Below are 27,703 nucleotides of genomic sequence, written 5' to 3'. Positions count from 1 at the left end.
GCTGATGATTAGTTAAGTGAGAGGTGCCAAACCAAAGCTCTAGTCCTTCACTTCAGTCGACTAGCTTCATCTCATTGCACTTGTTGCTGCTCTCCACTTTAATGGAGGGAAACTATGTTGACCTGGTGAATGAACAGAGCCAACAACAGTCTCTTCAGAACTACTTGACTACACTATGCTCTTCTGCTAGCAGAGAGGAGGCCTCCTCAGGACACAATCATACATTATTCATCATGGGCCTCAATTAGGAAACTGTTCATTCAAATGGCTGCTCATCTACTCTACTGTAGGTTGTGTGTTCTGAATTTAAAACATTCTACTCTAGTGTATGGTACTGTAGATTCTGTGTTCTGAATATGTTACATTCTACAAGTTAATAACATAACACAAATATATTTAATCTTAAGTAGGGCCAGATTTCCCTGCTGACTACATGGCCATTGCCCTTGTTATAAGAATTTCACAAAGTGCATAGTACATGCTACACTTTGCTTGTAGAAAACAAAACAAAATGTAAACAGCATTAATTAACTGGTTGAACGCTGATACCTACTAGAACTTCAGAGTTGTAGGCCAACCTCAGTATGGGCCATGGTTCAATTACTAGAACAAAACACAAAATCAAATTGTAAAGATAACTCTGTTTTTTACTATCTCTGATAGTGAGTGTGAGATCAGCTAATCCAATCAGAATTACCTCTAACCATAGCAGTTTAACAGCCAATGAGAATGGCCCAGTTGCTCATACCTCAGGCTAATTTGATAACCTCATCTGTCTAATTTTTTTTTTTGTGTGTCATTTATCCATAGTGCCTTACAGGAGCAATTAGGGCCTTGCTCAACGGCAAGTTTTTTCACTTAGTTGGCACAGGGATTTGAACCAGCAACCTTTCAGTTATTGGTCTAAAGCTCTTAAACACTAGGCTACCAGCTGCCTCATTAGCTGGTTTCCTGTTTAGAAGAATACACTGGGAAAACAGCATGCCTCCATCACATTATATATCTATGTTGGCTGGGCAAACAAGCTAACAGTGTGTGACCACATCGCAAGCTTTACTTTAATTGTAATCAGCTGTAGGCCTAAGGGAAAGGCATTAAAAATATTGAACAAGGTGCTGTTGGTATCTTGTTCAACAATTAAATTGTGTTGTGAAATAGTTTGTCTAATAGTATTGTGTTGTTAAATTATTCAGCCAATTTCATTGCTCTGTCGTATTGTTCAAACCAATAGCAGTGTTGTTATGTTTCAAAATTCCACAGCTCCTCCTGAGCTGAGCTCTGTTGAAGCCACCTCCCCTTGCTCTTGTTTTTGCTTTCTTTAATCTTTTCCTGTCTTTTAACTCTCTATTTCTACACTTCTCTCCATTTTCTCCCTCAACTGAACTGCTGTCTGACCAAAACTCCCCTGAATGTCAGGCAGCTAATTAGCCAGTCGTGAACCTGACCACAGGAACCACAGGCTGGTCACCATGGCAATCCTGGAACCCTGGCAGGTCAGGGGTAGTGAGAGGGGCCAGAGGTATAGAGGAGGAAAGGAAAGAAAGAGCAGAGGGATAGAGGGGAGAGAGAGGAGTGAAAAGGTAGAGATGGGGGCTGATGTAGTTGGAGAGGGGGGAGATGCTAGATGGGTTGGGTTGAACTGGAAAGGGAACGAGTGGGGGGGGGGGAATTGGAGAAGATGGTTTGACAAAGGAGAGGAGAAAATATGGCGTAAAGGTGTGATGAGACAAGAGTGAAGAGATGGAGAGAAGATGGAGGGAATAAGGGAGGCAGGTAGGGGCAAGATAATTAGGAGAGTGGGGAGATGATAAAGGAGGAAGAGAGGAGAACATATGGATGGAATTCAACAGGGGCCCGATTCCGACCCGAGTTAAGAGTGCATAAATGGAACGTAATTCCCTTTTTATGCACTTTTCTCTCTATGTGTATTCTGACCTTGAACTGCTATTCATTTTGGTTGGCATCAAAAAAATGAAGATGTGGTGGAGGTGTGTGTACAGATACACCGTATTCTGACCTTGACTTAATTCCATAATAATTCCACCCCCTTTATGTGCCAGGAAACCATGAATAAGGTCTAGTGAACCTACCGGTTCCAAGTGGAAAATGCATCTACTTCATTTTTTACAATATAAATAACACCATTCTCCATGCTCTGTAATTTACAACTTGATAAGAGCTATTGAAAAGAGATGGGTAAATGAGTAATCTGTTTGGATAAGGGAATTGTAAGTATAAATGACACTTGTTATAGATATATTTTACCTTCTAATGGCTGGAGACAAATATGAAACCAGTCATATGGCAGCAAACTAAAGCATATCAGCATATCAACCTTCTCCCAGTAAAGTTGAAATGCTGTGCCATTACGCATCATTTGAATTGTATGGCCTTTTAAGTTGGAGGAATGTGTACTCTGGATTGTCTTAATTATAGGCTCCCCTGACTTTCTCTGCTTCCTATTTCTATCATGTTGAATATTAGCCAGTATCAGTGTTGACTGTCAGTAGGCCTAATAACAACACATATTACACTGCTGTAACGGCTGTCTTCGGGTGAAAGAGAGGAGGACCAAAATGCAGCGTGATGATAATCCATATTTTAATTAGGATATTTAAACGACGAACAAAAACAACAAACTGACAGAAGGAACCGAAAACGCTACAGTCCTGAACATGGGAACACAGAACAGAATGAACATACGAACAGGAACAATCACCCACAAACAAACAGTGAAAACAGGCTACCTTAATATGGTTCCCAATCAGAGACAATGACAAACACCTGCCTCTGATTGAGAACCATATTAGGCCAAACAACAAACCCAACATAGAAACACAAAACATAGAATGCCCACCCAGCTCACGTCCTGACCAACTAAACAAAGACTAAACAAAGGAAATAAGGTCAGGAACGTGACAACTGCTAATTTACTGTTAGTTCTCTTCAGTTGGTATAGACTACATTATCATTCCATTTAATTCCATTGTTTCGTTTACCTTCATTTGCTTCCTCTGTAAACCCGTCACGGCCGTGTGGTTGTTGCTGAGGATCATTAGTAACAGTTGATAATATAAAATGACATGTAGGCTAATTAAATCGTTATGGAGCGGAGCGCAGGCAAGCCACGATAGCCTGAAATGTATTCAGCGAGCTCAAGGGAACCATATGCCTGCAAAGTCCATTATGCACCTTGATAAAGTACATCTGAATACCAACTACTGAGAAGTGCGTAAGAAAGGCATAATTCCTATGTCAGAATCGGGGCAGGTGAAGAAGGTCAAGAGAATACAGTAAAACTTATTGCGAAATGAATGAACCATATACTTCAAATAAAACACAACTAATTTCTGTCATAAAAGTCAGCCTCCCGCAAAGTCCAATTTTGGTGTGACAGAGGGATGATCAGGGGGCAGGGAAAAGGAAGAAGAGAGAGTGGGGTGAGAGGTGTTTGTCCATCCAAAGCTGCACACTTCAGTGGCTAGACTCAAATGTGAACATGGGTAAGAAGAACAGGAGGGGAGTGTGTGTGTGAGTGAGTCTATGTTTGGGTTGCATCTGATCTTGTGGTCAAGTTAATGACTATCTGGGTGATGAACTCCTCCCCACTGTGAGATCAACCAATCCCATGGCCCCAGCCTGTCTCAATGACCCCTGAGTCTTTTAATGTTGGTAAGAGGGTGTGTGTGTCGTGTGTTTGTGTGTGTGTGTGTTGTGTGTGTGTGTGTGTGTGTGTGTGTGTGTGTGTGTGTGTGTGTGTGTGGCTATGAGACAGTGTTTTGTGTGTGGGGGTCTTAGCGATTTTATTTTTTATAATGTTTCCCAGACAGTGTGTAGACCATCTAATTGGTAGTAACAGAGTGTATTGGATTCAAATTAACTATGTTGAATTTAATAACACAATTCCAAAGGGAAACCTTAGTCCTGACATTCAGACGCACACATTGTTCTCATGTGCCAACAAGTCCCAATTCAAGTTTAAAGATGCAATCTGCAAACTCTACCGAGACTAAAGCGTTAGACACATAGTACTGGACCTGTCTCCAATGCTAGATTAGATTAGATATTTCTTTATTGTCTGATTTTCACAGATATTTGCTTTACATGCATGAAATGCACTGTGATATGGTGAGAGACATGGTATAGGCCAGACATAAACACAACATTCATGACTAAAATACTCTGTACATCTCTCTCTCTCTCTCTCTCTCTGCTCTCTCTCTCTCTCTCTCTCTCTCTCTCTCTCTCTTTCTCCTCTCAGCCCATCATTTCTAGAGTGGTTGTCTGGATGTGACATGTCATTTTCACACGCTTGTCAGTTTAATGCTGGTTTATGTGTGTTTGTCAGTTTACGGTGCTGATTTCGAAAAGGGTTCAAACATTTACAGGGTTGACACATACACATCTAACATCTGGTAAACCAGACAACAACTAACAACACAACAAAACCACACAAAGAATGCAAAGACAACTTTCAGAAATGTGTACATTTTAATTGCTCCTAGTCATATCATTATAGACTTTCCATAATATTGAACATAAAAAGTCTACTCTCTCGTCTCTCTCTCTCTCCCTCTCTCTCATCTCTTTCATACCCCCCCCCCCCCACTCCTGCGTTCCTTTCTCTCCCATGGTTGTACCTTAGAACATGAAAGAGCCAATCAAGCTCAGCTCGGCCCACTCTGTGCCCAGCCTGTCAGTGGCTTTTTGTGTGCATAAACTTTTTCATTTTTTTCTTATTATTTTTCTTATCCATCGTTCAGCCCTCGGAGTGCGGAGCATGCAGAGAGATTGTTGATGAGAGAGGGAGAGTAAGGAGAAACCATGCAGTATCTGAGGCAACCCAGTGAGCCCAGTGACCGAGCCTGACAACCTGATCCCCCCGGACAACCAGGGAACAGCAGTCTGGTCAACCCCAAGACCCGGACACACACACATCTCCAACTGGAGAAAGAGAGAGAAAAAGAGGAAAAGAGAGAAAGAGAGTGTAGACCACCAGATGTGTGAGAGAGAGCAGAGAGAAGGAGATGCTCAGAGGGACCGGACAGTGACCAGGAAGGAGACCATAGGAAGAGAGAGAAAGGAGTGCGACCACTGACAGAACACCTGGGGTTGTATTGAAATCTGGATTGTTTGTAAAGTGGTGTTTGACTTTTGGTTCTGTGCTTCTGTTACTCTGAGAGACAACAGGAGTTCTGAGAGAGTTCTGTGTTACGTCCTGCCTACAGTACTGCCTCTTTGTGGAAGCACTGCGCTACACGACTGCTACAGGTGTTCTGAAGAGGTCAAAATACTCACCAAAGAGAAGGAGCACAGAAATAGAACAGATACATAGAAAGGAAACATACATTTAGTAAGAAAGAAAAAAATACTTCAGAAAAGCCCAGAAGAACACAGAGGGTAAGAAAGAGAATAACAGGTCTAGAGACAGACAGAAACAGATAGACAAAAAGACAGGATGGCGAACTCGGGTTTCCAGTTGCTAGGTTACTTCCTGGCATTGGGTGGTTGGATAGGCATTATCTCCACCACTGTGCTGCCGCAGTGGAAGCAGTCTTCGTACGCGGGTGACGCCATCATCACGGCTGTGGGGCTCTACGAAGGCCTGTGGATGAGCTGTGCCTCACAGAGTACGGGACAGGTGCAGTGCAAGGTGTTTGACTCCATGCTGTCACTGGACGGTGAGTAGGACATCGCAAAGTTCACTCATCCACTTGCAACCTGTCATAATCTTGCTTTCTATCCTTAACTTGACTTCTATTTTTCCTCTCACTTTCTCTCCAACTCTCTGTCTCAACATTGCATCACTGAACAAATCCTCTCTTTCTCTCTCTCTCACTCTTTTTCTCCCTGTTTCTTTTTTGACTGTTGGCATTCTCTCATTCTGTCGAACTGCCACAGTTTGAATGGGTTGAATGAGAATGTTATTCAGAGCAGTCTTAGATGCCTGTGTGTTATAACACAGTTATAATCTGTCAGTAGAGTTGATCACTATGAGATGCTTTAAAGCTGCTGCCTCTTTAAACAATCTGTTTACCCAATTCGCAACATGGGCCATTAACTGTGTTGATTTATAGAGAGTATTCTTCTAGTAACAGCATGATCCTATTATCAATTTAACTTATTGTATGATTCAGCAACTAAATGCATAAACACAAGACAAAACAATCTAACTAATCCATCTGTCTGGGACACATTAAAGTCAGGCATAAAGTAATCAGATAAAAAATGCTGCTATTGACATGTTTAATTAAGAGCCAGACGGAGGGAAGAGCGGGGAGAATGCAAAGGGAAGAGAGAGAAAGAAGAGAAGAGTAGATAAGAATAAGGGAGAGTAGAGAGAGGGAGTGAAATAGAGAGGAGAGAGGAGAGAAGAAAGAGTAAGAGTAGAGAGAGAAGGAGAGGAAAGATGAAGACTAAGAGAGCAGAAGAAGAGAGAGAGAGCGGAGGGAGAGAGAGAAGACAAGTGAGAGGTAGAAAGAAGGGCATAGTCGGAGACAGAGATGAGAGCAGCAGAGAGATGAGAGAGAGTAGAAAAGAGAACGAGAAGAGAGAGACGAGAGAGAGAGAGAAGAGAGAGAGAGAGAGAGAGAGAGAGAGAGAGAGAGAGGAAGAGAGAGAGAGAGAGGAGAGAGAGAGAGAGAGAAAGGGAGAGAGAGAGAGAGAGGAGAGAAAAAATAAAGAGAGAGAGAGAGTCAGAGAGAGAGAGACAGCAGAGAGGAGAGAAGAGGAGAGAGAGAATGTGGGTTCAGGCATATAAATATCCCTGAATCATGAGGCTCCTGTCATCTCCAAGCTGTATTAGAGTAGACCCACCGACTCATAACTGATGAGAGTATATTACATGAATTCACTGTATTGTTGCTCTGATACACACTTAGAATTACTCAATGAAGTTACAGGGGAGGACTTGGTCAGATAATTTGTCTGTAATTCAGGCAAACACGGTGTCACACTTTGGATTTTCTGTTATTCCTTTGTGGTTGATAAGAAACACGGAGCCCCAATTAATCCCCTAGCACACCAGCAACACAACACCGAGCATTTGGTCAAGTTTGCGCCACTGGTCAACTTAATTATTCAAAACATGTCTGTGGCCTTTCGACGCGTGCAGGTAGGCTGGATTTTACAATCTCCTTTTGGCTCATCGCGGCGTAATAAAAACAGAGTATGTCCACTGTCGATGAAATAGTGGTTGTTTGAGAGAAGAAAAGCCGCAGTGTTACACATACACAGAGATATTTCTCAGGAATGCGCTCTCGTCCTTCCCCACAACACGCATTGTTCCTCTTCTGGCCCTAACCATGCACCCTGCTGTTTGTGTGTGTGTGTGTGTGTGTGTGTGTGTGTGTGGGGTGTGTGTGTGTGTGTGTGTGTGTGTGTGTTGTTGTGTGTGTGTGTGTGTGTGTGTGTGTGTGTGTTGTGTGTGTGTGTGTGTGTGTGTGTTGTGTGTGTGTTAGTCGGCGTGGCGTGTGTGTTTGTGTTTGTGTGAGTGGACAATGAGCGAGTGTGAGCAAACTGCATCACATACTTTGTTACCTACTCTTGATAAGTTTAACCCGTGTTTCTGCTACTTGTTGCTGTCTTGTCAAGCAAGACATGTTGTTGAGGGTAAGTCAGGTAACCAGGCTAAGAGATTATGCTACTGAAATTGATCATTTGGAACGTACTCACCCTATTCCACTGTCGAGTGAACTCAAGGTCTTTCATTCCAAAATCTCTCTCTCTGTTATGGTAAGGTCAAGCTCAGTACTGGTCTTGGATGCAAGGTGTTAGGAGTGTCTCTGTGTGCTCGAGCATGGGTACTGGAGTTTAACGTCTGGTGTGTGTGTGTGTGTGCTCGAGCATGGGTACTGGAGTTTAACGTCTGGTGTGTGTGTGTGTGCTCGAGCATGGGTACTGGAGTTTAACGTCTGGTGTGTGTGTGTGTGTGTTTGTTAGGCAGTTCCTGCAGGTGTCTTTTATTAATATAGTGTGCTAAATTAACCCTTCTCCTTCACTACACAGCATGAGGAACATGTGATGAGGAATAAATGTTCAGCAGACTGTATTGTTGGAGTGTTGGAGTGTACCAAAGCACTGCAGCGGAAGCTGATGGACTTTTTCAGCTTCAGCTTCCATAATTAACATATCGAAGGTGTTCTGGGAGACTTATGACAAGGTCTGGACACTAGACTGACAAAAAGAAGGATACTACTCCCTGTGCATACTGTACAGGTCCCGGGGAATCTTGTTTCATTCTAGTCTGAACAGTGGTGCTGAAGGAACAGTTCTTCTTCTACTTGTTTCAGTCTCAGAGGCAGATTCTGCCTGGTATTGGTCACAACCCACCCAAGCTCTTAGTTCTCTGGGCTCTACAGTAATGAAACCTCTGTACTGCACTATACAGTGTACAATACCACACCAGCACTAGTGCTATACAGGACATAACAGAGTCAAAAGACAATATACAGTGGGGCAAAAAAGTATTTAGTCAGCCACCAATTGTGCAAGTTCTCCCACTTAAAAAGATGAGAGAGTAATTTTCATCATACACTTCAACTATGACAGACAAAATTAGAAAAAAAATCACACTCCAAACTCCACTATGGCCAAGACCAAAGAACTGTCAAAGGACACCAGAAACAAAATTGTAGACCTGCACCAGGCTGGGAAGACTGAATCTGCAATAGGTAAGCAGCTTGGTTTGAAGAAATCAACTGTGGGAGCAATTATTAGGAAATGGAAGACATACAAGACCACTGATAATCTCCCTCGATCTGGGGCTCCACGCAAGATCTCCCCCCTGGGGTCAAAATGATCACAAGAACGGTGAGCAAAAATCCCAGAACCACACGGGGGGACCTAGTGAATGACCTGCAGAGAGCTGGGACCAAAGTAACAAAGCCTACCATCAGTAACACACTACGCCGCCAGGGACTCAAATCCAGCAGTGCCAGACGTGTCCTCCTGCTTAAGCCAGTACATGTCCAGGCCCGTCTGAAGTTTGCTAGAGAGCATTTGGATGATCCAGAAGAAGATTGGGAGAATGTCATATGGTCAGATGAAACCAAAATAGAACTTTTTGGTAAAAACTCAACTCGTCGTGTTTGGAGGACAAAGAATGCTGAGTTGCATCCAAAGAACACCATACCTACTGTGAAGCATGGGAGGGAAACATCATGCTTTGGGCTGTTTTTCTGCAAAGGGACCAGGACGACTGATCCGTGTAAAGGAAAGAATGAATGGGGCCATGTATCGTGAGATTTTCAGTGAAAACCTCCTTCCATCAGCAAGGGCATTGAAGATGAAACGTGGCTGGGTCTTTCAGAATGACAATGATCCCAAACACACCGCCCGGGCAACGAAGGAGTGGCTTCGTAAAAAGCATTTCAAGGTCCTGGAGTGGCCTAGCCACATTTGTTTTTCTCATTTTGTCTGTCATAGTTGAAGTGTACCTATGATGAAAATTACAGGCCTCTCTCATCTTTTTAAGTGGGAGAACTTGCACAATTGGTGGCTGACTAAATACTTTTTTGCCCCACTGTAGGTCGATTTTTGCCAACTTTAGAGGTATGCCATATTGCTGCTTCTGAGCATTCTATTCAACCAGTCATGATGAGATCGCTGAGCTGTTATGGGTCAAGATTTTACAGGAGATGCTAATGGCTGCCATGGAATCATGTGATGTCATTTCAGTGACATCATGCTTTTTGGATGACAGAGTAATTGCCAAATTCTCTCTCTTGCTCTGGGACATATGAAGCAAATACATCCAGGTCCACCGTACAGCTAGTTTACTGTGCTACTGTAACATTAGTGTTTTCTTGCCAGGTTTGAGGAACGGGGGATCCCATTGAGGTGAAGATCAAAGATAGTCTTCTCTTTTGACAGCTTAGTGTTAAATACTGCAGTGAGTTCAAGCCGTAGAGCACTCTCTCCTACAGACTTATGAATACACAAACTTTAGCATGGTTGGATATTTAGAATCTCAGGGTAGGATATTGGCATTAAAAATGTAAAAAATATTTTCTAGTAAGACATGTGAACTGTTGAGGCATGTTTGGTGGCAACATGGAGGATAGTTTGCTGAACTCTCTATAGCTCTGGATATTACAGTGGAATATCTGACCCCCGGCCCATACATGCTGATGAAATGGTGGATGGTCTGACGCCCCCCCTTTACATCACACCATGCCCCATCGCCAGTTTCCCTGCTGCCCGTTGTGAGGACATCAGTAGAGTTAGTAGCAGCTATGTACTGGCACTCTCTCTCTCTCTCTCTCTCTCTCTCTCGCTCTCTCTCTCTCTCTCTCTCCTTCTCTCTCTCTCTCTCTCTTCTCTCCCTCTATCGTGATCGAGTGTGTTGTTTCTTGTCAACTGGACAGGAGTGCTGATATGACCGTTTGGCGCTATAGATGTAAAATACGCATCTGAAGCTGAAGGCTCACATGACAATCATCATCCACATATCAGTGCCCCTGAACTTAGCTTACACTATTCCACAAAGCCTGTGTCACACTGACATTTACATGAATAGAATGAAGGTAGAGTTGTTGAAACAGTTTTCTGTTTTAGTGGTGGCAAAACCAATGTTACGTATGAAGTCACAAGTGATTTCACAAAGGACAATGTCCATCGTCCACATCCACACACACATCCAGCTTGTGCTTGGCACTGCCAGCCTTGGCATGGGGTAGAGTATAGTGGGAGGAATACACACACACAACACCACACACACACACACACACACACACACACACACACACACACACACACACACACACACACACACACACACACACACACACACACACACACACACACACACACACACACACACACACACACACACACACACACACACACACACACACCACACACACGACTCCTCTGTTAGTCCATTGATCAGAGTGGTGCCCTGTAGGGCCAGCCCAACTCCCCACACACTTTTAAAAAGGAAAGAATGGTGAAAGAGAAAATAAAAGCTTTTTCTCTCATAAACCATTACAATTCTCCTTCAAACGGATCCTGCCACACATCAATCTACCTTCAAAGCTCGTCTGCCCATCACTAACCTTTCAGATCAGGTTCTGAAGTGTAATTTGCCAACTATGAATGTGCAAGTGTGTTTTTCCATCATAAAAGTGATTATTACTGTACGTAAGTCTGCTGGACAGACTCATTGTTCTCCAGTTGTATTTGATGTACATTTTCTCATACTGTCAGTGTCAGTATTACATTATCCTATGTAGTTCTACTATTCCATTATATTCTATTCTTTCTATAATGTATAGTTATTTAGTCTGCTGTAAAGATGTAGATATGTGTTCATTTGGCTTATGCATGTGGGTTTTGTGTTGTGAGAGAGTTGATTTATGTTGAGCTGTGAACCTGGATAAAGGCTAGATAGATTTTAGATCTTGGTGTGAGTATTAATGCTGTGTGGAGTCTTGTACCAGTGTTTTCTTCATATTGTGTTAGCCTGTGTCTTAGTCTCTTTAAGCGTGGTGTAGTGTGTGTGTGTTTGCAGGCCACAGTGTCTGATTGCGGTGGCGACAGCCTGTGAAACAATCCCGCTTTGTGACAAAGCCACACTAATCCCACTGTGTGAACCATGTAAAACAGGCCCTCCTACAGTGTGTGTGTGTATGTGACAGAAAATGAGTGTGTATGTTGTGTGTATGTTTTCTTCCTACAGAATGTGTCCTAAGTTAATGTGTATGGTATGTGTTGTGTTGGTGTGTGTGTGTGTGTGTGTGTGTGTGTGTTTGTTGTGTGTGTGTGTGTGTGTTTGTTGTGGTGTTGTGTGTGTGTGTGGTGTGTGTGTGTGTGGTGTGTGTGTGTGTTGTGTGTGTTTGGGTGTGTGTGTTAAAGATGAAAAATGTCCCGCCCACTGAGTTATGTGGGCACTGATGTCTGTGTGGGTTATCCATGGAATTCTGAGCAGTGAAACCACTGTGAAGTTATTTGGAAGGATTAAGAGGGACAGTTAAGTCAAACTCTGGACTAAGACTGCCGTTATTATCCCATTTTGGAACATGGAAGTGGGAAACATAATGAGTTCATAAAGAGAGAGATAGTGAAAGAGAAAGAAAGATAGAGAGAAAGAGAGAGAAAGAGAGAGAGAGAGAGGGAGAGAGCAATAGGGAGATAGAGAGAGAGAAATAAAGAGGTGGATAGAAAGAGAGAGGGAGAAGAAAGAGCCAAAGAAAGGAGAATGTCTGTCTTTGTTGTCTCCAGTTTTGTGTAAAGAAGTTTAATTATGATTTCATTTTGATTTACAATGTGGTGGTTGTAGTATAGTTTTGGTTGGATTCTTTTCCAGTGATGCTTTGCACAGCAATCCCACTGAATACCTTCTATCCTAACGTGGCTTAACTTTCTTCCACTCCCGTTCTGCCCCAACTGAACATCTGATACTGAGAAATCTAGAGCTTCAATACCCTGTGTATAGATATTCTATATGAATATATCCTGTGTGTAGATATTCTATATGAATATATCCTGTGTATAGATATTCTATATGAATATACCCTGTGTATAGATATTCTATATGAATATACCCTGTGTGTAAATATTCTATATGAATATACCCTGTGTGTAAATATTCTATATGAATATACCCTGTGTGTAAATATTCTATATGAATATACCCTGTGTGTAGATATTCTATATGAATATACCCTGTGTGTAGATATTCTATTTGAATATACCCTGTGTGTAGATATTCTATTTGAATATACCCTGTGTGTAAATATTCTATATGAATGTACCCTGTTTGTAGAAATTCTCTGTGAATTTACCATGTGTAGATATTTTAAATATATTTTTCTAATTTTTATTTTATTTAACTAGGCAAGTCAGTTAAGAAAAAAGTATTATATTCAATGACGGCCTAAGGAATAGTGGGTTAACTGCCTTGTTCAGGGGCAGAACGACAGATTTTTACCTTGTCAGCTCGGGGATTCAATCTTGCAACTTTTCGGTTACTAGTCCAACGCTCTAACCACTCGGCTACCTGCCGCCCTGTGTGTAAATATTCTGTTTGAATATACCATGTGTGTAAATATTCTCTATAAATATACCATGTGTGCAAATATTCTATTTGAATGTAGCCTGTGTGTAGATATTCTATATGAATATACCCTGTGTGTAGATATTCTATATGAATATACCCTGTGTGTAGATATTCTATATGAATATATCCTGTGTATAGATATTCTATATTAACATACCCTGTTGTTGTAGATATTCATATGAATATACCCGTGTGTAGATATTCTATATGAATATATCCTGTGTTAGATATCTATATGAATATATCCTGTGTATATGATATTTCTCATATTTAACAAATACCCTGTGTGTAGATACTCTATATTAATTTACCCTGTGTGTAGATATTCTATATGAATATACCCTGTGTGTAGATATTCTATTTGAATATACCCTGTGTGTAGATATTCTATGAATATACCCTGTGTGTAGATATTCTGTGTGTACCATGTCTTCTCTCTGATCTCCATCTGAAGCCGAGTAAAACTGCCCTAACAGACCCTCTTTCTTCCCTCCTTTCTATAATTCCCTTCACCCTCTTTCTCCTCTTCATCCCCATCTGCCCTCCCTTCTATATTCTCCCTCACTGCTCCCTCCCTTTTCACCCCCCATGTTTCCCCCCTCTCCTCCTTTTTTCCTCTCACCCCTCCAACCTCCTTCTCCCATCTCTCTGCCTTCAACTACCTTTTTTCCTGTCCTCATCTCCCCGCTCTCTCTCCACAGTGCACATCCAGACGTGTCGTGCTCTTATGGTGGTGTCCGTGCTACTGGGCTTCATAGGAATGATAGTGAGTGTGGTGGGGATGAAGTGCACTAAAGTGGGCGACAACAACCCCATCTCCAAGGGACGCATAGCTGTGTCTGGAGGAGCCCTCTTCCTGCTCGCAGGTGAGATTTCTGCAAGGTGACTGTCATGTGATTAAAGAAACAAACACAATTATGGGGCAAGTAAAAATTTCCAAGGATCACAGCTGGAGAAATGCAGATGTTAGTTGGGGTCAGAAAGTCTCCAAAACTACGAGCAGACGACACCTACATAACTACAAGTTGTTTCGGAGGGTTGCCATAAAAAAGCCTTTGCTGTCATCAAGCAACAAACTCAAGCGCCTACAGTTTGCCAAACGTTACTGGAACTTTCAATGGGACCAGGTTCTATGGTCAGATGAAACCAAAATAGAGCTTTTTGGTAACAAACACCAGAGGTGGGTTTGGTGTAGACAGAAAGATAGCCATACAGAAAAGTACCTCATCCCCACTGTGAAGTATGGTGGTGGATCTTTGATGTTGTGGGGCTGTTTTTCTTCCTAAGGCCCTGGACAACTTGTTAGGATACATGGTGTCATGGACTCCATCAAGTACCAGCAGATATTAAATCCAAATCTCTGCTAGGAAGCTTAAACGGGGCCGTGGTTGGATCTTCCAGCAGGACAATGATCCAAAGCACACCTTAAAATCAATACAAAAATGGTTCACTGACGACAGAATCCAGGTTTTGCCATGGCTATCCCAGTCCCCTGACCTAAACCCCATAGAAAACCTGTGGGAAGAGCTGAAGAGGAGAGTCTACAAGCGTGGACCTCGGAATCTGAAGGATCTGGAGAGATTCTGTATGGAGGAATGTTCTCAGATCCCTTGCAATGTGTTCTCCAACCTTGTTAGGCATTACAGGAGAAGACTCAGAGCTGTTATTTTGGCAAAGGGAGGTTGCACAAAGTATTGAATGAAGCAGTGCCCATAATTGTGGCACACATATATTTGAGAAAAATATTTGTTTTATGATAAGAATGTATTATTTCCTTCAATTATTTGTCTTCAATTAAAGGTTAGATTTTTGTGAATATTTTGAATGAAAGACCAAGAGGATGAACAATACAGAATTTTTTTTCACAGCCCGTTTTGCTCATATTTACCCAGGGGGCCAATATTAGTGGAGGGCACTGTAAACTCCTTTACAGCTTAAAAGGCTATTAGAAAATGTATACAGGTAAAGTACCATCCTTCAAATTTAAGGTTCAGGCACTACAGTGATTTATAATCTCAATTACAGGTAACTGCCCAAACAAAGGAAACACCTGAGTAAATGAGGGATAACAAGTATATTGAAAGCAGGTGCTTCCACAGAGGTATGGATCCTGAGTTAATTAAGCAATTAACATCTCATCATGCTTGGGGCCATGTATAAAAATGCCCAGTTGCCAATATTTTGGCTACCATGGCCAGAAGAAGAGAACAAATTGACTTCGAAAAAGGGGTTTCAATGGATCATAGAGGGTGTGTGTGTGTCTCAGTCACCAGATCTCAACCCAATTGAACACTTATGGGAGATTCTGGAGTGACGCCTGACACAACGTTTTCCACCACCATCATCAAAACACCAAATTATGGAATTTCTCATGGAGAATGGTGTCGCATCCCTACAACTAAGTTCAGGAAACATGTAGAATCTATGCCAAGGCGCATTGCAGCTGTTCTGGCTCGTGGTGGTCCAACGCCCTATTAAGACACTTGGTGTTCCCTTTAGTTTTGGCAGTTACCAGTAGGTTGTTATCTCTCTATATTCAATGGTGTTTACTCTTTTACTGTTGAAGTATATTCATTTCTTGCATTCCTTTGACAAAATTCTCTCACCAGGGGCTTTCTGGGTAATTAGGGTCCCAGCTGTAAACAGAAATGGTGATTTTGGACAGATAAGCTCCCCTGACCTCAGAGATAACTATGAGCTTGAGAGAGATAGAAAAACAACCTCAGAGTCATTACACATAGTGTTTCACTGCTATTTGTGTGTGTGTGTGTGTGTGTGTGTGTGTGTGTGCTTCCATGTGTGTCCCTTGTTCAGTGTCAAATTTGATGTTGTCACCTCCATCCCTTCCCCCCCCCCCCCCCCCCCCCCCCCCCCTCTCTCTCTCCTCTCTCTCTCTCTCTCCTGTCTCTGCAGGTCTGTGCACGATGGTGTCTGTGTCCTGGTACGCCACTCAGGTGTCCTATCAGTTCTTCAACCCAAACACGCCAATTCAATGCCAGGTAACCCTATCACACTGGTCACACACTGTATCTACCACTCAGTTTATCTCTGAGTAATAGATAACATGTCTAATAGTACTGTAAAAAATGATATTAAAGACAGATTTGACCATTTACACTGCAGGTATGAGTTTGGGTCAGCCCTGTTTGTGGGATGGGCGGCGGCCAGCTTGGCGGTTTTGGGTGGATCCTTCCTGTGCTGCTCCTGCTCCAATGAGGAGAGGCGAGGGCAGCAGTACTACCGCCAATCACAACCATCCACAGCCAGGGAGTATGTGTAAACCCCGCACACCTCCCAGCAGCCACACAAACAGAGAGCAGAGGCCACTCTTTGCTCCTCACCCTTTTTCCTTTTACTCATACGTAAAGCTTACAAACACTTGCACACACACGCACACAGTCTCCACCAAGTATCGTTTGGATTTTAGAAACCCTTAAGAATTCGGATGACATTTATTCTATAGAACATATTGTTGAGCGGAAAACTTTTATATTTTATTGCAATACATGTCATTGACAGGATGGTGATCTTGCTCAATTAACCTTTTAAACATTTTATGTGAATAAAATCTGTCATGTGGCTTAAAAGACATTATACCATAGCGTTGTTGAATCCTCTTTTCTGATTGGCTTGAATGGGATTCTAGAGCATGCATTATTTCCCTATAATGGACGGTATATTTGCACGGTAGAATTCAATGGCTATAGCTCATTTTTACATGTTTTATTTGACCTGCTTTTGAAAGCAAAAGTCGAATTGAAAACAGTATTGGTATTGTTGAATTACATTTTTATAATAGCAAGCTAGGACTGATGGTTTAGTTAGCTAATCTAGCTAGTCTGTTTGTTTAGTTACCAAGGCAACTACAGTCACTATCTAGGTAACTTGCTAGCTACTTCTGTAGATGTTGAACACATTTCTAGTGGTAAATGTGTTAAATTATAGCCATGGTATTAAGGGCATAATCAACTCGGGGCTCTATGTGTTCTCTGGAAAATAATGCAACTCCGTGGAAGGTCAGTTCCACTCCGCTTGCGCGTCATTCATTATTTTCCATAGAACGCATATTCCCTCGTTGATTATCCCTTACTTAAACATTATTTAACGTATACTGGACGTTTGTCTTTATAACAGACAGCCTCCTGAATTTGACCGTAAGATACAGTTGATAATTCAGTTTTTGCACTTTAATAAACGTGAATAAAAAAACTGTTTGTAAAACAGTCTTCCTCTATGCAAACTAAAACCAAACCAAGAAAGTAATGCCAAAGTAAGTTACTGTGTAGAGGAGGCATAGGTAATGCCTAAAGGTAAATTGTGGGACAAATATGATCAAAGAAAAAATACAAAACAAATACAGTTTTGTCTTTTCGTGGCTTTGGTTAGCATGTCCTATGCTTCCTGGTTGGAGCTGTGTGTATGTGTGTGTTACGTTGTGGCCTTTAACACTTAAACATTCCAGTCGAATGTAGTTGATGACATTATATAAAGAGCTAACCTTCTGATTTGAATTGAAATCAGTTTCCACAAAATGATTCCTCTGAACATCTTATGAGGTCATCAGTTCGAATCAGATGTAAAGAAAAGGTAGAATATGTTGTGAGCTAACAGAAATGTTATTTTAACGAGAGAGAGATGGCCATTATTGTATGCCTTAACATCATGCTTAATTCGTTAACACATCCAAGTCTACACAATACCGATCATCCACATGTTATATATCTCAGAGAATGAATGGGGTAAGGACCACTGACTGATCTCTTATAAAACCCCACTGTTATAAAAAAAAACATAGATTCAGTTAAACTCATGGGTTTATTATTCTGGTGTTCTATAGACAAACAACTCTTAAAGGAAACCTTCATTTTCAATGGATATTCAAGGTCCATTTTATACAATTATATTCTATGCTACTAAATACCATCATGTCCATCTAGCCACCTGAATTGAAAGTATACAGAAATGATCTGCTGCTGCTGATGCTAATAATTAATGCAAGGCAACTGCAATATACTGTACTTTCAGTCATTCTCTAAGCCTCTACTCAGGCCATCTAGACCCCCTGAACGCCAACTCAACCTACACATTTCTCTGCTTCAATCCACAACCCAATACTCCTGACTCTTTATCATGGCTCTTCAACATACATTAACTTGGGTGAAAAGGCTGGTTCATCGGACTTCCGATAACAGAACCATTTAACTTTTCTAAGAACCGTTCAATGCCCCCCGTTTTCTGGTTGTTTGGCCCCTCTTCTTGGTAAAGCCTTTGTGTATGGAGTGTTCCATTGTACTCAGAATGTGGGTACACAGGTCTTGAAGGACCTCCTCCACTTCTGCTAAAACCATTATGAGCCCATCTTCAGCAGATGTCCGCTAAGAGTCATTACCAAAGGACAAACGTGACCAAACTACCTAAAAGCCCACTTCAAAGATAATATAATTAAATATTTATGTGCGTACCTATGGTAGGTCTAACTGATGTGAAACACATGTACTACGCTAGTTTATTGACCAGGACTTTTAATTATTTATATTGCTTTTATAAACAGTGTCTTCAAAATAAGCAATAAAATGTTGAACAACCACCAACAACATTTTCCAGAAAAGTTATTATTTTTAAGACCTCCCCTCCCAAAGTACTATTACTGTGTGCCTCAAGTGACTAGGTATATCAACAATAATGTAAGATATTCTAGCTGTCAAATAAGATTCTGGTTCCAACACGACCAAACTGGTTCCAAACAAAACAAAACAAAACCAACCATCATAAACCCAACAGATTCGGACACCATATCAGATCTATTCCATGCCATAGAACACATGACGTAACAAATTATCTGTGTGCTGTGACTGACGAGCTTCCGCTAACTTCTCCATCATTAATCCTCCAATGCTTAATTTAGCAACAACATGCTTTCACTTTCAAAAACACTGCATGAGCACCTAGAATCAACCATCTTCACTCATTAACCACAGAGCTAATGAAAGCCTGGCTAGCACCTCTTTTTATTCTTCCTTATCTAGCATGTAGCATCAAGCACTCATTCACTCACTAACACCAGAGAGCTAGCTGCCTGTAACGATGAATCAGTGAGTTTTTGATGTGTCTCTCTCTCCCCTCTCGTCTCCTCTCCTCTAATGCTGTTCTTCTCTGCCTGTCTTCTTCTCTTCCCTAATTCAGGGCAGAGTTGTTGAGTGAGACTAGTTTCCCTGACTGACCACCCCCTGCCTTTTTTCGAGGACTGTCCGAGTTACGCTCACTGTTTCCCCTTTCCCTGTTCCTTCCTAGATTCAAAATGTGGACCCTTGTCTCTCCGCTATAGCATATGTCGCACCCCTCTCCCTCCCTCCCACCAACCCCACACTCCCTTCCTTAATGTCTGCACCTTATCTGTCTCTGATATTAACTTATCGGTCAACAAAATTTCCACCACACCTTTAAGAGCTTGCCACTCCCCTTTCCCCCACCCCCTTGAGGTTGTTTGTAAATACGGACTCTGAAAGGAGAAGTATGGTTGGGTGGTTAGACCCTCCCCTTTCAGACTAGATGGGCGGCATTACTGTATTTCATCCTGTGAACCCTTTACTAGAAACTCCATTATGTCCATTTATCGTTTATTTACTGAACTTTAACTGTATGAGTAAGATTTGTCGTGTCATGTTTTGTTGATTTCTGCTTCACTGATATCCTATGATTTCTGGGTTTGTAGAAATGTGCCTTTTGGTTTGGTTCTCTGAGAATACAAGTGTACATTTACTGAAACATGTTTTTTTCTTTTAAATTGCAGACCAAATGTTAAAAGTTCCCCACCAGAGAAAAAGGAGGAATACTTATAGTTTGGGCGACTCCTTTGGCCCCACGATGTGTTAGATTGTTGGCAAAAGGCAAGACACTGTCTAACAGAAACAGACAAGACACTGTCTCAATGAAAACAAAAGCAGACAAGACACTCTATAGGAAACACACTCTCAGAATGTAACAAAATAAACTCAGAATACACTTTTGAAGTAATACATCTCCAGACCAACCCAAATGGGTAACTAGTATTTTATCATTCTTAAAGATGCCCATGTGTTAAATGTTTTAATGTATTTTAGAATCTGTTTTGTACACAAGCAATATTGAAGGGTTTTTCTATAGTAGAGTGTTGTTACAGCAATATGCACAGGTATTGTCCGTGCTCACCTATGACAAATAACTGTTATTTGGATAATTGAGAGAGTGAAACTGAATCTGTACTACTACACAGAAGTGCCCAGGTGCATATACCACCACCTCCAGCCTTTCTGCTACATATATGCTCTACTGCAGTGCCTTATAATATGTGTCTGTGTGTATGTTTTTGACTGTTATACACGGCTTCCGCAGTGTCACATCCTATATGGATGATGCACCCGTATTGTACCCGTATTGTAAAACATATCCGTGCCCGTCTTTTTCTCTTGCATTAAATGAACCATTCAGACAAACTGTTGCATGCAGTTCTATCTCGGAACATAGATGTTTACTGTACTGTAGCTAGTATACCACTTAAAAAACAACAGAAAGACAGATTTGTAAATCACCCTAACTGATGAAAGCGAAGGCACACCTTGTCAAAGCTGTGAGCCTGTTCGGAAGTAGTACATGTACTGTATCCCGGATTGAGGATATTATACCTGCATTCTGTTTAGTTAAGTGCCAATATGATTTAGTGTGGATGGAAGAGATGTTTTGTTATTGACTATGGAGGATGTTCTGTACTCCAGGTGCTGAAAGCACTGTCTCCTGTACAGGCCCTGTATTGGCCAGTTTGCGGAATGTAATCAGGTCAAACATGTTTTTCTGTTGTATACATTTATTTACCATATCTTTTCTTGATCTAATATTCACTATTATTATTTTACTGTATGTATCATCTCATTTATAGTATACTCCTGTCTGTTTCTTTTAGAATAAAGTAAACGGATAAAAACATTGTGTTCATGCTTTCTTAAAGATACATATTTACCACACACACACACACACACACACACACACACACACACACACACACACACACACACACACACANCACACACACACACACACACACACACACACACACACACACACACACACACACAGAGAGTAATATGAGTCAGGTGTGTGGGCAGAACAAGGCCTCTTCCTGGGGTTCAGATATGATTTCACACCTCCTTACCCCTCCTTTTCAACCTCCCTCTCTTTCGCCTCTCCCCCCTTTCTCTCTTCCACCCCAAATACCTCTCCTGCTCCCCGTCGTTCAGTAATTGCAGATGGTGGAATTCCAGTTCTGCTTCAATAGGTCTTCTGTATTCTCAGAGTCATTATCAGTTAACATGCACAACCACCACCACCATATACACTACATTACCAAAAGGATGTGGACACCTGCTCGTCCAACATCTCATTCCAAAATCATGGGCATTACAGTTTTTTCCAACTGCTTACACACAAAACCTTTTCATGTCACACGATTTTTGAAACCTCTCACTCAAAGTGCAAAACTACATACCAAATATCCAAAACCGTAAGCTATTTCTCAGCCTTTGACTCAGTTGTCAATTGCATAAAACACTTTTTTCAAAACACTACACACAATTCTCTACCTAAAACACAGAAATCTAACAGGAAGTGACTTGCTTTCCTTTTCCAAACACAACCAATCAAAATGCTACACTTATTCACCAGGTCACACACACACTCCTCACATGTGCAAACACTAATAGCTTAACTGAACATTAACCAATCACTGCTTTACTGTAGTATAGGCCTATAAATAGGTCAAAGGTCAGATTACCTGTTTTGAACAATGGACAGACAGCAAGAGGAGTAGGAGGGAGAGGAAGAGGAAGAAGAGGACGAGTGCAAAGAAGAGAAGGAAGGAGGGCCATCTCTGATGAGATTAGGGCAACACTTGTTGATCATGTGATCAACCACGGTTTGACCATGAGAGAGGCTGGACTGAGAGTCCAGCCCAACTTGAGTCGATTTACAGTGGCGTCCATAATTCGAACCTTCAGAAATGAGAACAGGTATGCAACTATCTAATGACTATTTTAGCATTACAGTAATGTACTGTAAAATACGTATGACTGCATAGTATTGCATAAACATTTGTAACTCTAAGCCATCCATTTACTGCACTGCATTGATGAATGAGGTTGGTTATCATGCTGTACTACATTTTTTTGTACATTGTTTGCAGTTCCTATGCTGAACACATACTCTGTTTGAATTCTGTAAAGAGTGGAAAGGCAAAGACATCATGGAGGATGAGGACGCTTGTTTACAGATGTACAAGAGACTGCAATTATAAATATGGTTTTGGCCAACAATGCAATTAGGATTCGAGAGATAAGAGAGCATATCTTGAATAATGACACCATATTTAACAACATCAATGCTGTAAGCCTGTCGACCATACAACGCATCCTCCAACGGCACCGAGTGACGATGAAACAACTTTACAAGGTGCKATTTGAGAGAAACTCTGACAGAGTCAAGAATATGCGACATGACTTTGTAGAGGTATGTATGCAACACTACTTCCAGTACTTCAGACATACCATATTTACTCATCTGTATATCCTTTTTGTCTGTTACAGAGAGTATTGGAGCTGGATGCCCATGTAATTCGCCATTCATTTATTTATGTGGATGAGGTTGGCTTCAACCTCACCAAAACCAGGCGCCGCGGAAGAAATGTAATAGGACAGAGGGCAATTACCAATGTCCCTGGACAGCGCGGGGGTAATATAACTATGTGTGCTGCCATCACTCAAAACGGGGTCCTCCATCACAATGCCACACAATGCCACACAATGTACAACACCGGCCATATGCTCACTTGTCTGGATGCAATTTACACAGTGCTTGTCCCTGATCCAGATCAGGAGCCTGCTAGATTTGTGGTTTTATGGGACAATGTTAGTTTTCACCAGGCTGTTCTGGTCCAAAACTGGTTTGCCACCCATCCACAATTTGTAGTTTTGTACCTACCCCCATATTCACCTTTTCTAAATCCCATAGAGGAATTCTTCTCAGCCTGGCGCTGGAAAGTGTATGATCGCCAACCCTATGCCCGCATGCCGCTTCTCCAGGCAATGGAGGACGCATGTGMGGACATAGAGGTTGCCTCTGTCCAAGGTTGGATACGCCATGCTAGGAGATACTTCCCTCGATGTTTGGCAAGAGAAAACGTATCTTGTGATGTGGACAAAGTATTGTGGCCAGACCCAGGCCGGAGAAGAGATGAAGCGTAGCTTGGCACTGGTGACTGCCCCCCCCCCCCTACCAATTCCTGGACTGCCCCCCGGGGACCCCACACACACAATTGTGTTCTTTACTGTATTCTAAAGAATATACTTTTGGTTTACATATGTTTACGGTTTTGTTGTATGCTACTGTATACAACAGTAATGTTTGGCCTAACAAATATTTTCTGTTTCTACATTGCATTGGTGTTTACAGTGTACTTGTTACCCCTCTCAGCAGATTACTTTCACTGTAGAACATTGTATTGCAATGATGCAAATGCTTCATTCTGACATGTGTTTATGGCATTTTGAATGCAGTGTTACATTTTGAAGGAGATGTGAGGCACTTTGCATTTTGTGTGTGCAGTTTTGGGAATTGTGTGTAGTTTTGAAAAAAGTGTACAGTTTTGAAAACGTGTGTAAGCAGTTGGAAAAAACTTTAATATAGAGCTGGTTCCCCCTTTGCTGCTATATAGCCTCCAACCTTTTGGGAAGACTTTCTACTAGATGTTGGAGCATTGCTATCTCAAGGCCATCAGACTGTTAAACAGCGATCGCTAGAACATTAGAGGCTGCTGCCTATAGGCATAGACTAGAAATCACTTGCCACTTTAAGGAATGGAACACTAGTCACTTTAATAATGTTTACATATCTGGCATTACTCATCTCATATGTATATACTGTTTTCTATACTATTCTACGGGATCTCATTCACTTAACAATGTTTACATATCTTGCATTACTCATCTCATATGTATATACTGTACTCTATACTATACGACTGTATCTTAGTCCGTTCCGCTCTGACATCGCTCGTCCATAGGTATATAGTCTTAATTCATTCCTACTAAGATTTGTGTGTATTGGGTATATGTCGTGTAATTTGTTAGATATTACTTGTTAGATATTACTGCACCGTCGGAGCTAGAAGCACAAGCATTTAACTACATCCACAATAACATCTTCTAATCACGTGTATGAGATCAATAAAATGTGATTTGATTTGATTTGCTGCCGGGACTTGCTTCCATTCAGCCACAAGAGCATTAGTGAAATCTGGCACTAATGTCGGGCGATTAGGCATGGCTCCCAGTCGGCGTTACAATTAATCCTAAAGGTGTTCGATGGAGGTCGGAGCTCTGTGCAGGCCAGTCAAGTTCTTCCACATCGATCTCGACAAACCATTTCTGTATGGACCTCACTTTGTGCATGGGGGCATTGACATGCTGAAACAGGAAAGGGCCTTCCCCAAGCTGTTGCCACAAAGTTGGAAGCACAGATTTGTCTAGAATGTCATTGTATGCTGTAGCATTAAGATTTCCCTTCAATGGAACTAAGGGGCCTAGCCCGAACCATGAAAAACAGCCCCAGACCATTATTCCTCCTCAACCAAACTTTACAGTTGGCACTATGCATTGGGGAAGGTAGCGTTCTCCTGGCATCCGCCAAACCCAGATTCGTCCATCGGACTGCCAGATGGTGAAGCATGATTAATCACTCCAGAGAACACATTTCCACTGATCTGGAGTCCATTGGCGGTGAGCTTTACACCACTCCAGCCAACGCTTGGTATTGCGTATGGAAACCTATTTCATGAAGCTCCCGATGAACAGTTATTGCGCTGACATTGCTTCCAGAGGCAGTTTGGAAGCAGTGAGTGTTGGAACCGAGGAAAGACAATTTTTACATGCTACGCGCTTCAGCACTCGGCGGTTCAATTCGGTGAACTTGTGTGGTCTACCACTTCGCGGCTGAGCCGTTGTTGGTCCTAGACGTATCCACCATGGAGATGGAGATTTTATGGCTGTGTGCTCGATTTTACACACCTGTCAGCAACGGATGTGGCTGAAACAGCTCAATCCACTAATTTGAAGGGGTTTCTACATACAGTTGAAGTTTACATACACCTTAGCCAAATACATTTAAACTCAGTTTTTCACAATTCCTGACATTTAATACAAGTAAAAATTCCCTGTCTTAGGTCAGTTAGGATCACCACTTTATTTTAGGAATGTGAAATGTCAGAATAATAGTAGAGAGAATGATTTATTTCAGCTTTTATTACTTTCATCACATTCCCAGTGGGTCAGAAGTTTACATACACTCAATTAGTATTTGGTAGCATTGCCTTGTGACTTGTGTCAGGCACAAAGTAGATGTCCTAACCGACTTGACAACACTAAAGTTTGTTAACAAGAAATGTGTGGAGGGGTTGAAAAACGAGTTTTAATGACTCCAACCTATGTAAACTTCTGACTTCAACTGTACATTGCCTTCGGAAGGTATTTAGACCTCTTGACTTTTTTCACATTTTGTTACGTTACAGCTTTATTCTAAAATTGATTAAATTGTTTTATTTCCTCATCAAACTACACACAATACCCCATAATGACAACGCAAAAACATGGATTTAGACATTTTTGCTAATTTATTTAAAAATTTAAAAACTGAAATATCACATTTACATAAGTATTCAGACCCTTTACTCAGTACTTCGTGGAAGCACCTTTGGCAGCGATTACAGCCTTGAGTTTTCTTGGGTATGATGTTACAAGCTTGGCACACCTGAATTTGGGGAATTTTTCCCATTGTTCTCTGCAAATCCTCTCAAGCTCTGTCAGGTTGGATGGGGAGCGTTGCTGCACAGCAATTTTCAGGTCTTTCCAGAGACGTTCGATCGGGTTCAAGTCCGGGCTCTGGTTGGGCAACTCAAGGACTTTCAGAGACCTGTCCTAAAGCCACTCCTGCGTTGTCTTGGCTGTGTGCTTAGGGTCGTTGTTCTGTTGGAAGGTAAACCTTCACCCCCCAGTCTCAGGTCCTGAGTGGTCTGGAGCAGGTTTTCATTAAGGATCTCTCTATACTTTGCTCCGTTCATCTGTCCTTCGATCCTGACTAGTCTCCCACTTCCTGCCGCTGAAAAACATCTCCACAACATGATGCTGCCAATACCATGCTTCAACGTAGGGATGGTGCCAGGTTTCCTCCAGACGTGACGTTTGGCATTCAGGCCCAAGAGTTCAATCTTGGTTTCATCAGACCGGAGAATCTTGTTTCTCATGAGCACTATGAGGGAACACACCTACAGAACTAGCCACTCCCCTTCAGAAGAACTGGCCTGAACTACATCCTAATCATATTCAGAGTTCTCCAAACAACGTTAGGAAGGAAAATGTAACAGTTATACCCAATCACAATATTATATATTTACATGTAGTTTTGGAGCACTATGGACATTTTCTTTGACCTCATGGCTTGGTTTTTGCTCTGACTTGCACTGTCAACTGTGGGACCTTATATAGACAGGTGTGTGCCTTTCCAAATAATGTCCAATCAACTGAATTTACCAGAGGTGAACTCAAATCAAGTTGTAGAAACAGCTGGATGATCAATGATCAATGGAAACAGGATGTACCTGAGCTCAATTTCGAGTCTCATTGCAAAGGGTCTGAATACTTATGTAAGGTATTTCAGTTTTTAATTTATAATACATTTGAAAGAATTTGTAAAAACCTATTTTCACTTTGCCATTATGGGGTATTGTGTGTAGATTGCTGAGGATTTGTTTGTATTTGATCAATTTTAGAATGAGGCTTTAACTTACCAAAATGCAGAAAAAGTCAAGTGGCCTGAATACTTGCCGAAGGCACTGTATAGTGTATGTATCTCTCAGTTATCAGTGATGAAAATTACTCCCACACACATTCATCTCAGCAATTAATTAATTTATTGACCTTTTGGTCAAGTCAACCTTTATAAAGAAACTTGAAGATATTATGGAATTTTTTAGAATAGGTAAGGAGTTAACAGAGTCATTTTTACACTATATCTAGCAGACAGTTATAGCACGTACCAACCCACAGCACTACACTGAATCCAGATATGTAAGCACAGAGATCAGTGGGGGTTAGTGGGGGCAGAGTATGGATGTAAAATCTCACACACACCTGAGATGTGCTGGAGACTGGCTCTCCATTATGAGACTTTGAGTAGTTTTTTCAACAGCCTGACTAAGGTTGTTATACTGAAATGTGTTGGTTTAGAAATCATAAGGAATATCTTTATTCTCTTCCAATGTACTCCAGAAGTGTCTGTTTTGTTCTTTGATATTGTCACGTTCCTGACCTATTTTCTGTTGTTTTGTATGTGTTAGTCGGTCAGGGCGTGAGTGTGGGTGGGCATTTCTATGTTTTGTGTTTCTATGTTTAGGTCTTGTAATCAGCCTTATATGGTTCTCAATCAGAGACAGGTGTTTGACGTTTTCCTCTGATTGAGAACCATATATAGGTTGGCTGTTCACACTGTTTGTTTGTGGGTGATTGTCTCCTGTGTCTTTCGTGTCTGTGTATGTGCACCACACGGGACTGTTTTGGCTGTTCATTC

The 27,703-nt window shown here is 41.6% G+C and overlaps 1 protein-coding gene across 3 annotated transcripts; it reads left to right on the top strand.

Annotated features, from left to right (window-relative positions):
• Nucleotides 1-4,791: 4,791 nt before the first annotated feature.
• LOC111970040 (claudin-19-like) lies at nt 4,792-20,464 on the top strand. Of its 3 annotated transcripts, none has more exons than XR_002878068.2 (5): nt 4,792-5,681; nt 13,762-13,926; nt 15,974-16,059; nt 16,184-16,330; nt 19,851-20,186. XR_002878068.2 is itself a non-coding variant. In XM_023996526.2 (5 exons), the coding sequence occupies exons 1-5, from the start codon at nt 5,459-5,461 to the stop codon at nt 19,897-19,899; spliced, it is 687 nt and encodes a 228-aa protein (XP_023852294.2). In that variant the 5' UTR covers nt 4,792-5,458; the 3' UTR covers nt 19,900-20,464. The 3 variants fall into 3 exon arrangements, 1 of the variants encoding a protein (XP_023852294.2); XR_002878067.2 differs by lacking the exon at nt 19,851-20,186 and adding an exon at nt 19,244-19,621; XM_023996526.2 differs by having other exon boundaries at nt 15,974-16,076; nt 19,851-20,464.
• Nucleotides 20,465-27,703: the final 7,239 nt, after the last annotated feature.

The sequence above is a fragment of the Salvelinus sp. IW2-2015 genome, linkage group LG11 (assembly GCF_002910315.2).
Source record: "Salvelinus sp. IW2-2015 linkage group LG11, ASM291031v2, whole genome shotgun sequence".
NCBI classification, from domain to species: Eukaryota; Metazoa; Chordata; class Actinopteri; order Salmoniformes; family Salmonidae; genus Salvelinus; species Salvelinus sp. IW2-2015.
Note: the sequence above shows the minus strand (reverse complement) of the source record. Positions and strands in the feature narration are given on the sequence as shown.

Coding starts and splice junctions, on each gene's coding strand:
- LOC111970040 (XM_023996526.2), top strand. CDS start 5,459: ATGGCGAACTCGGGTTTCCAGTTGCTAGGTTACTTCCTGGCATTGGGT. Junction 5,682..13,761: donor CTCCATGCTGTCACTGGACG/GTGAGTAGGACA, acceptor CTCTCTCCACAG/TGCACATCCAGACGTGTCGT. Junction 13,927..15,973: donor AGCCCTCTTCCTGCTCGCAG/GTGAGATTTCTG, acceptor CTGTCTCTGCAG/GTCTGTGCACGATGGTGTCT.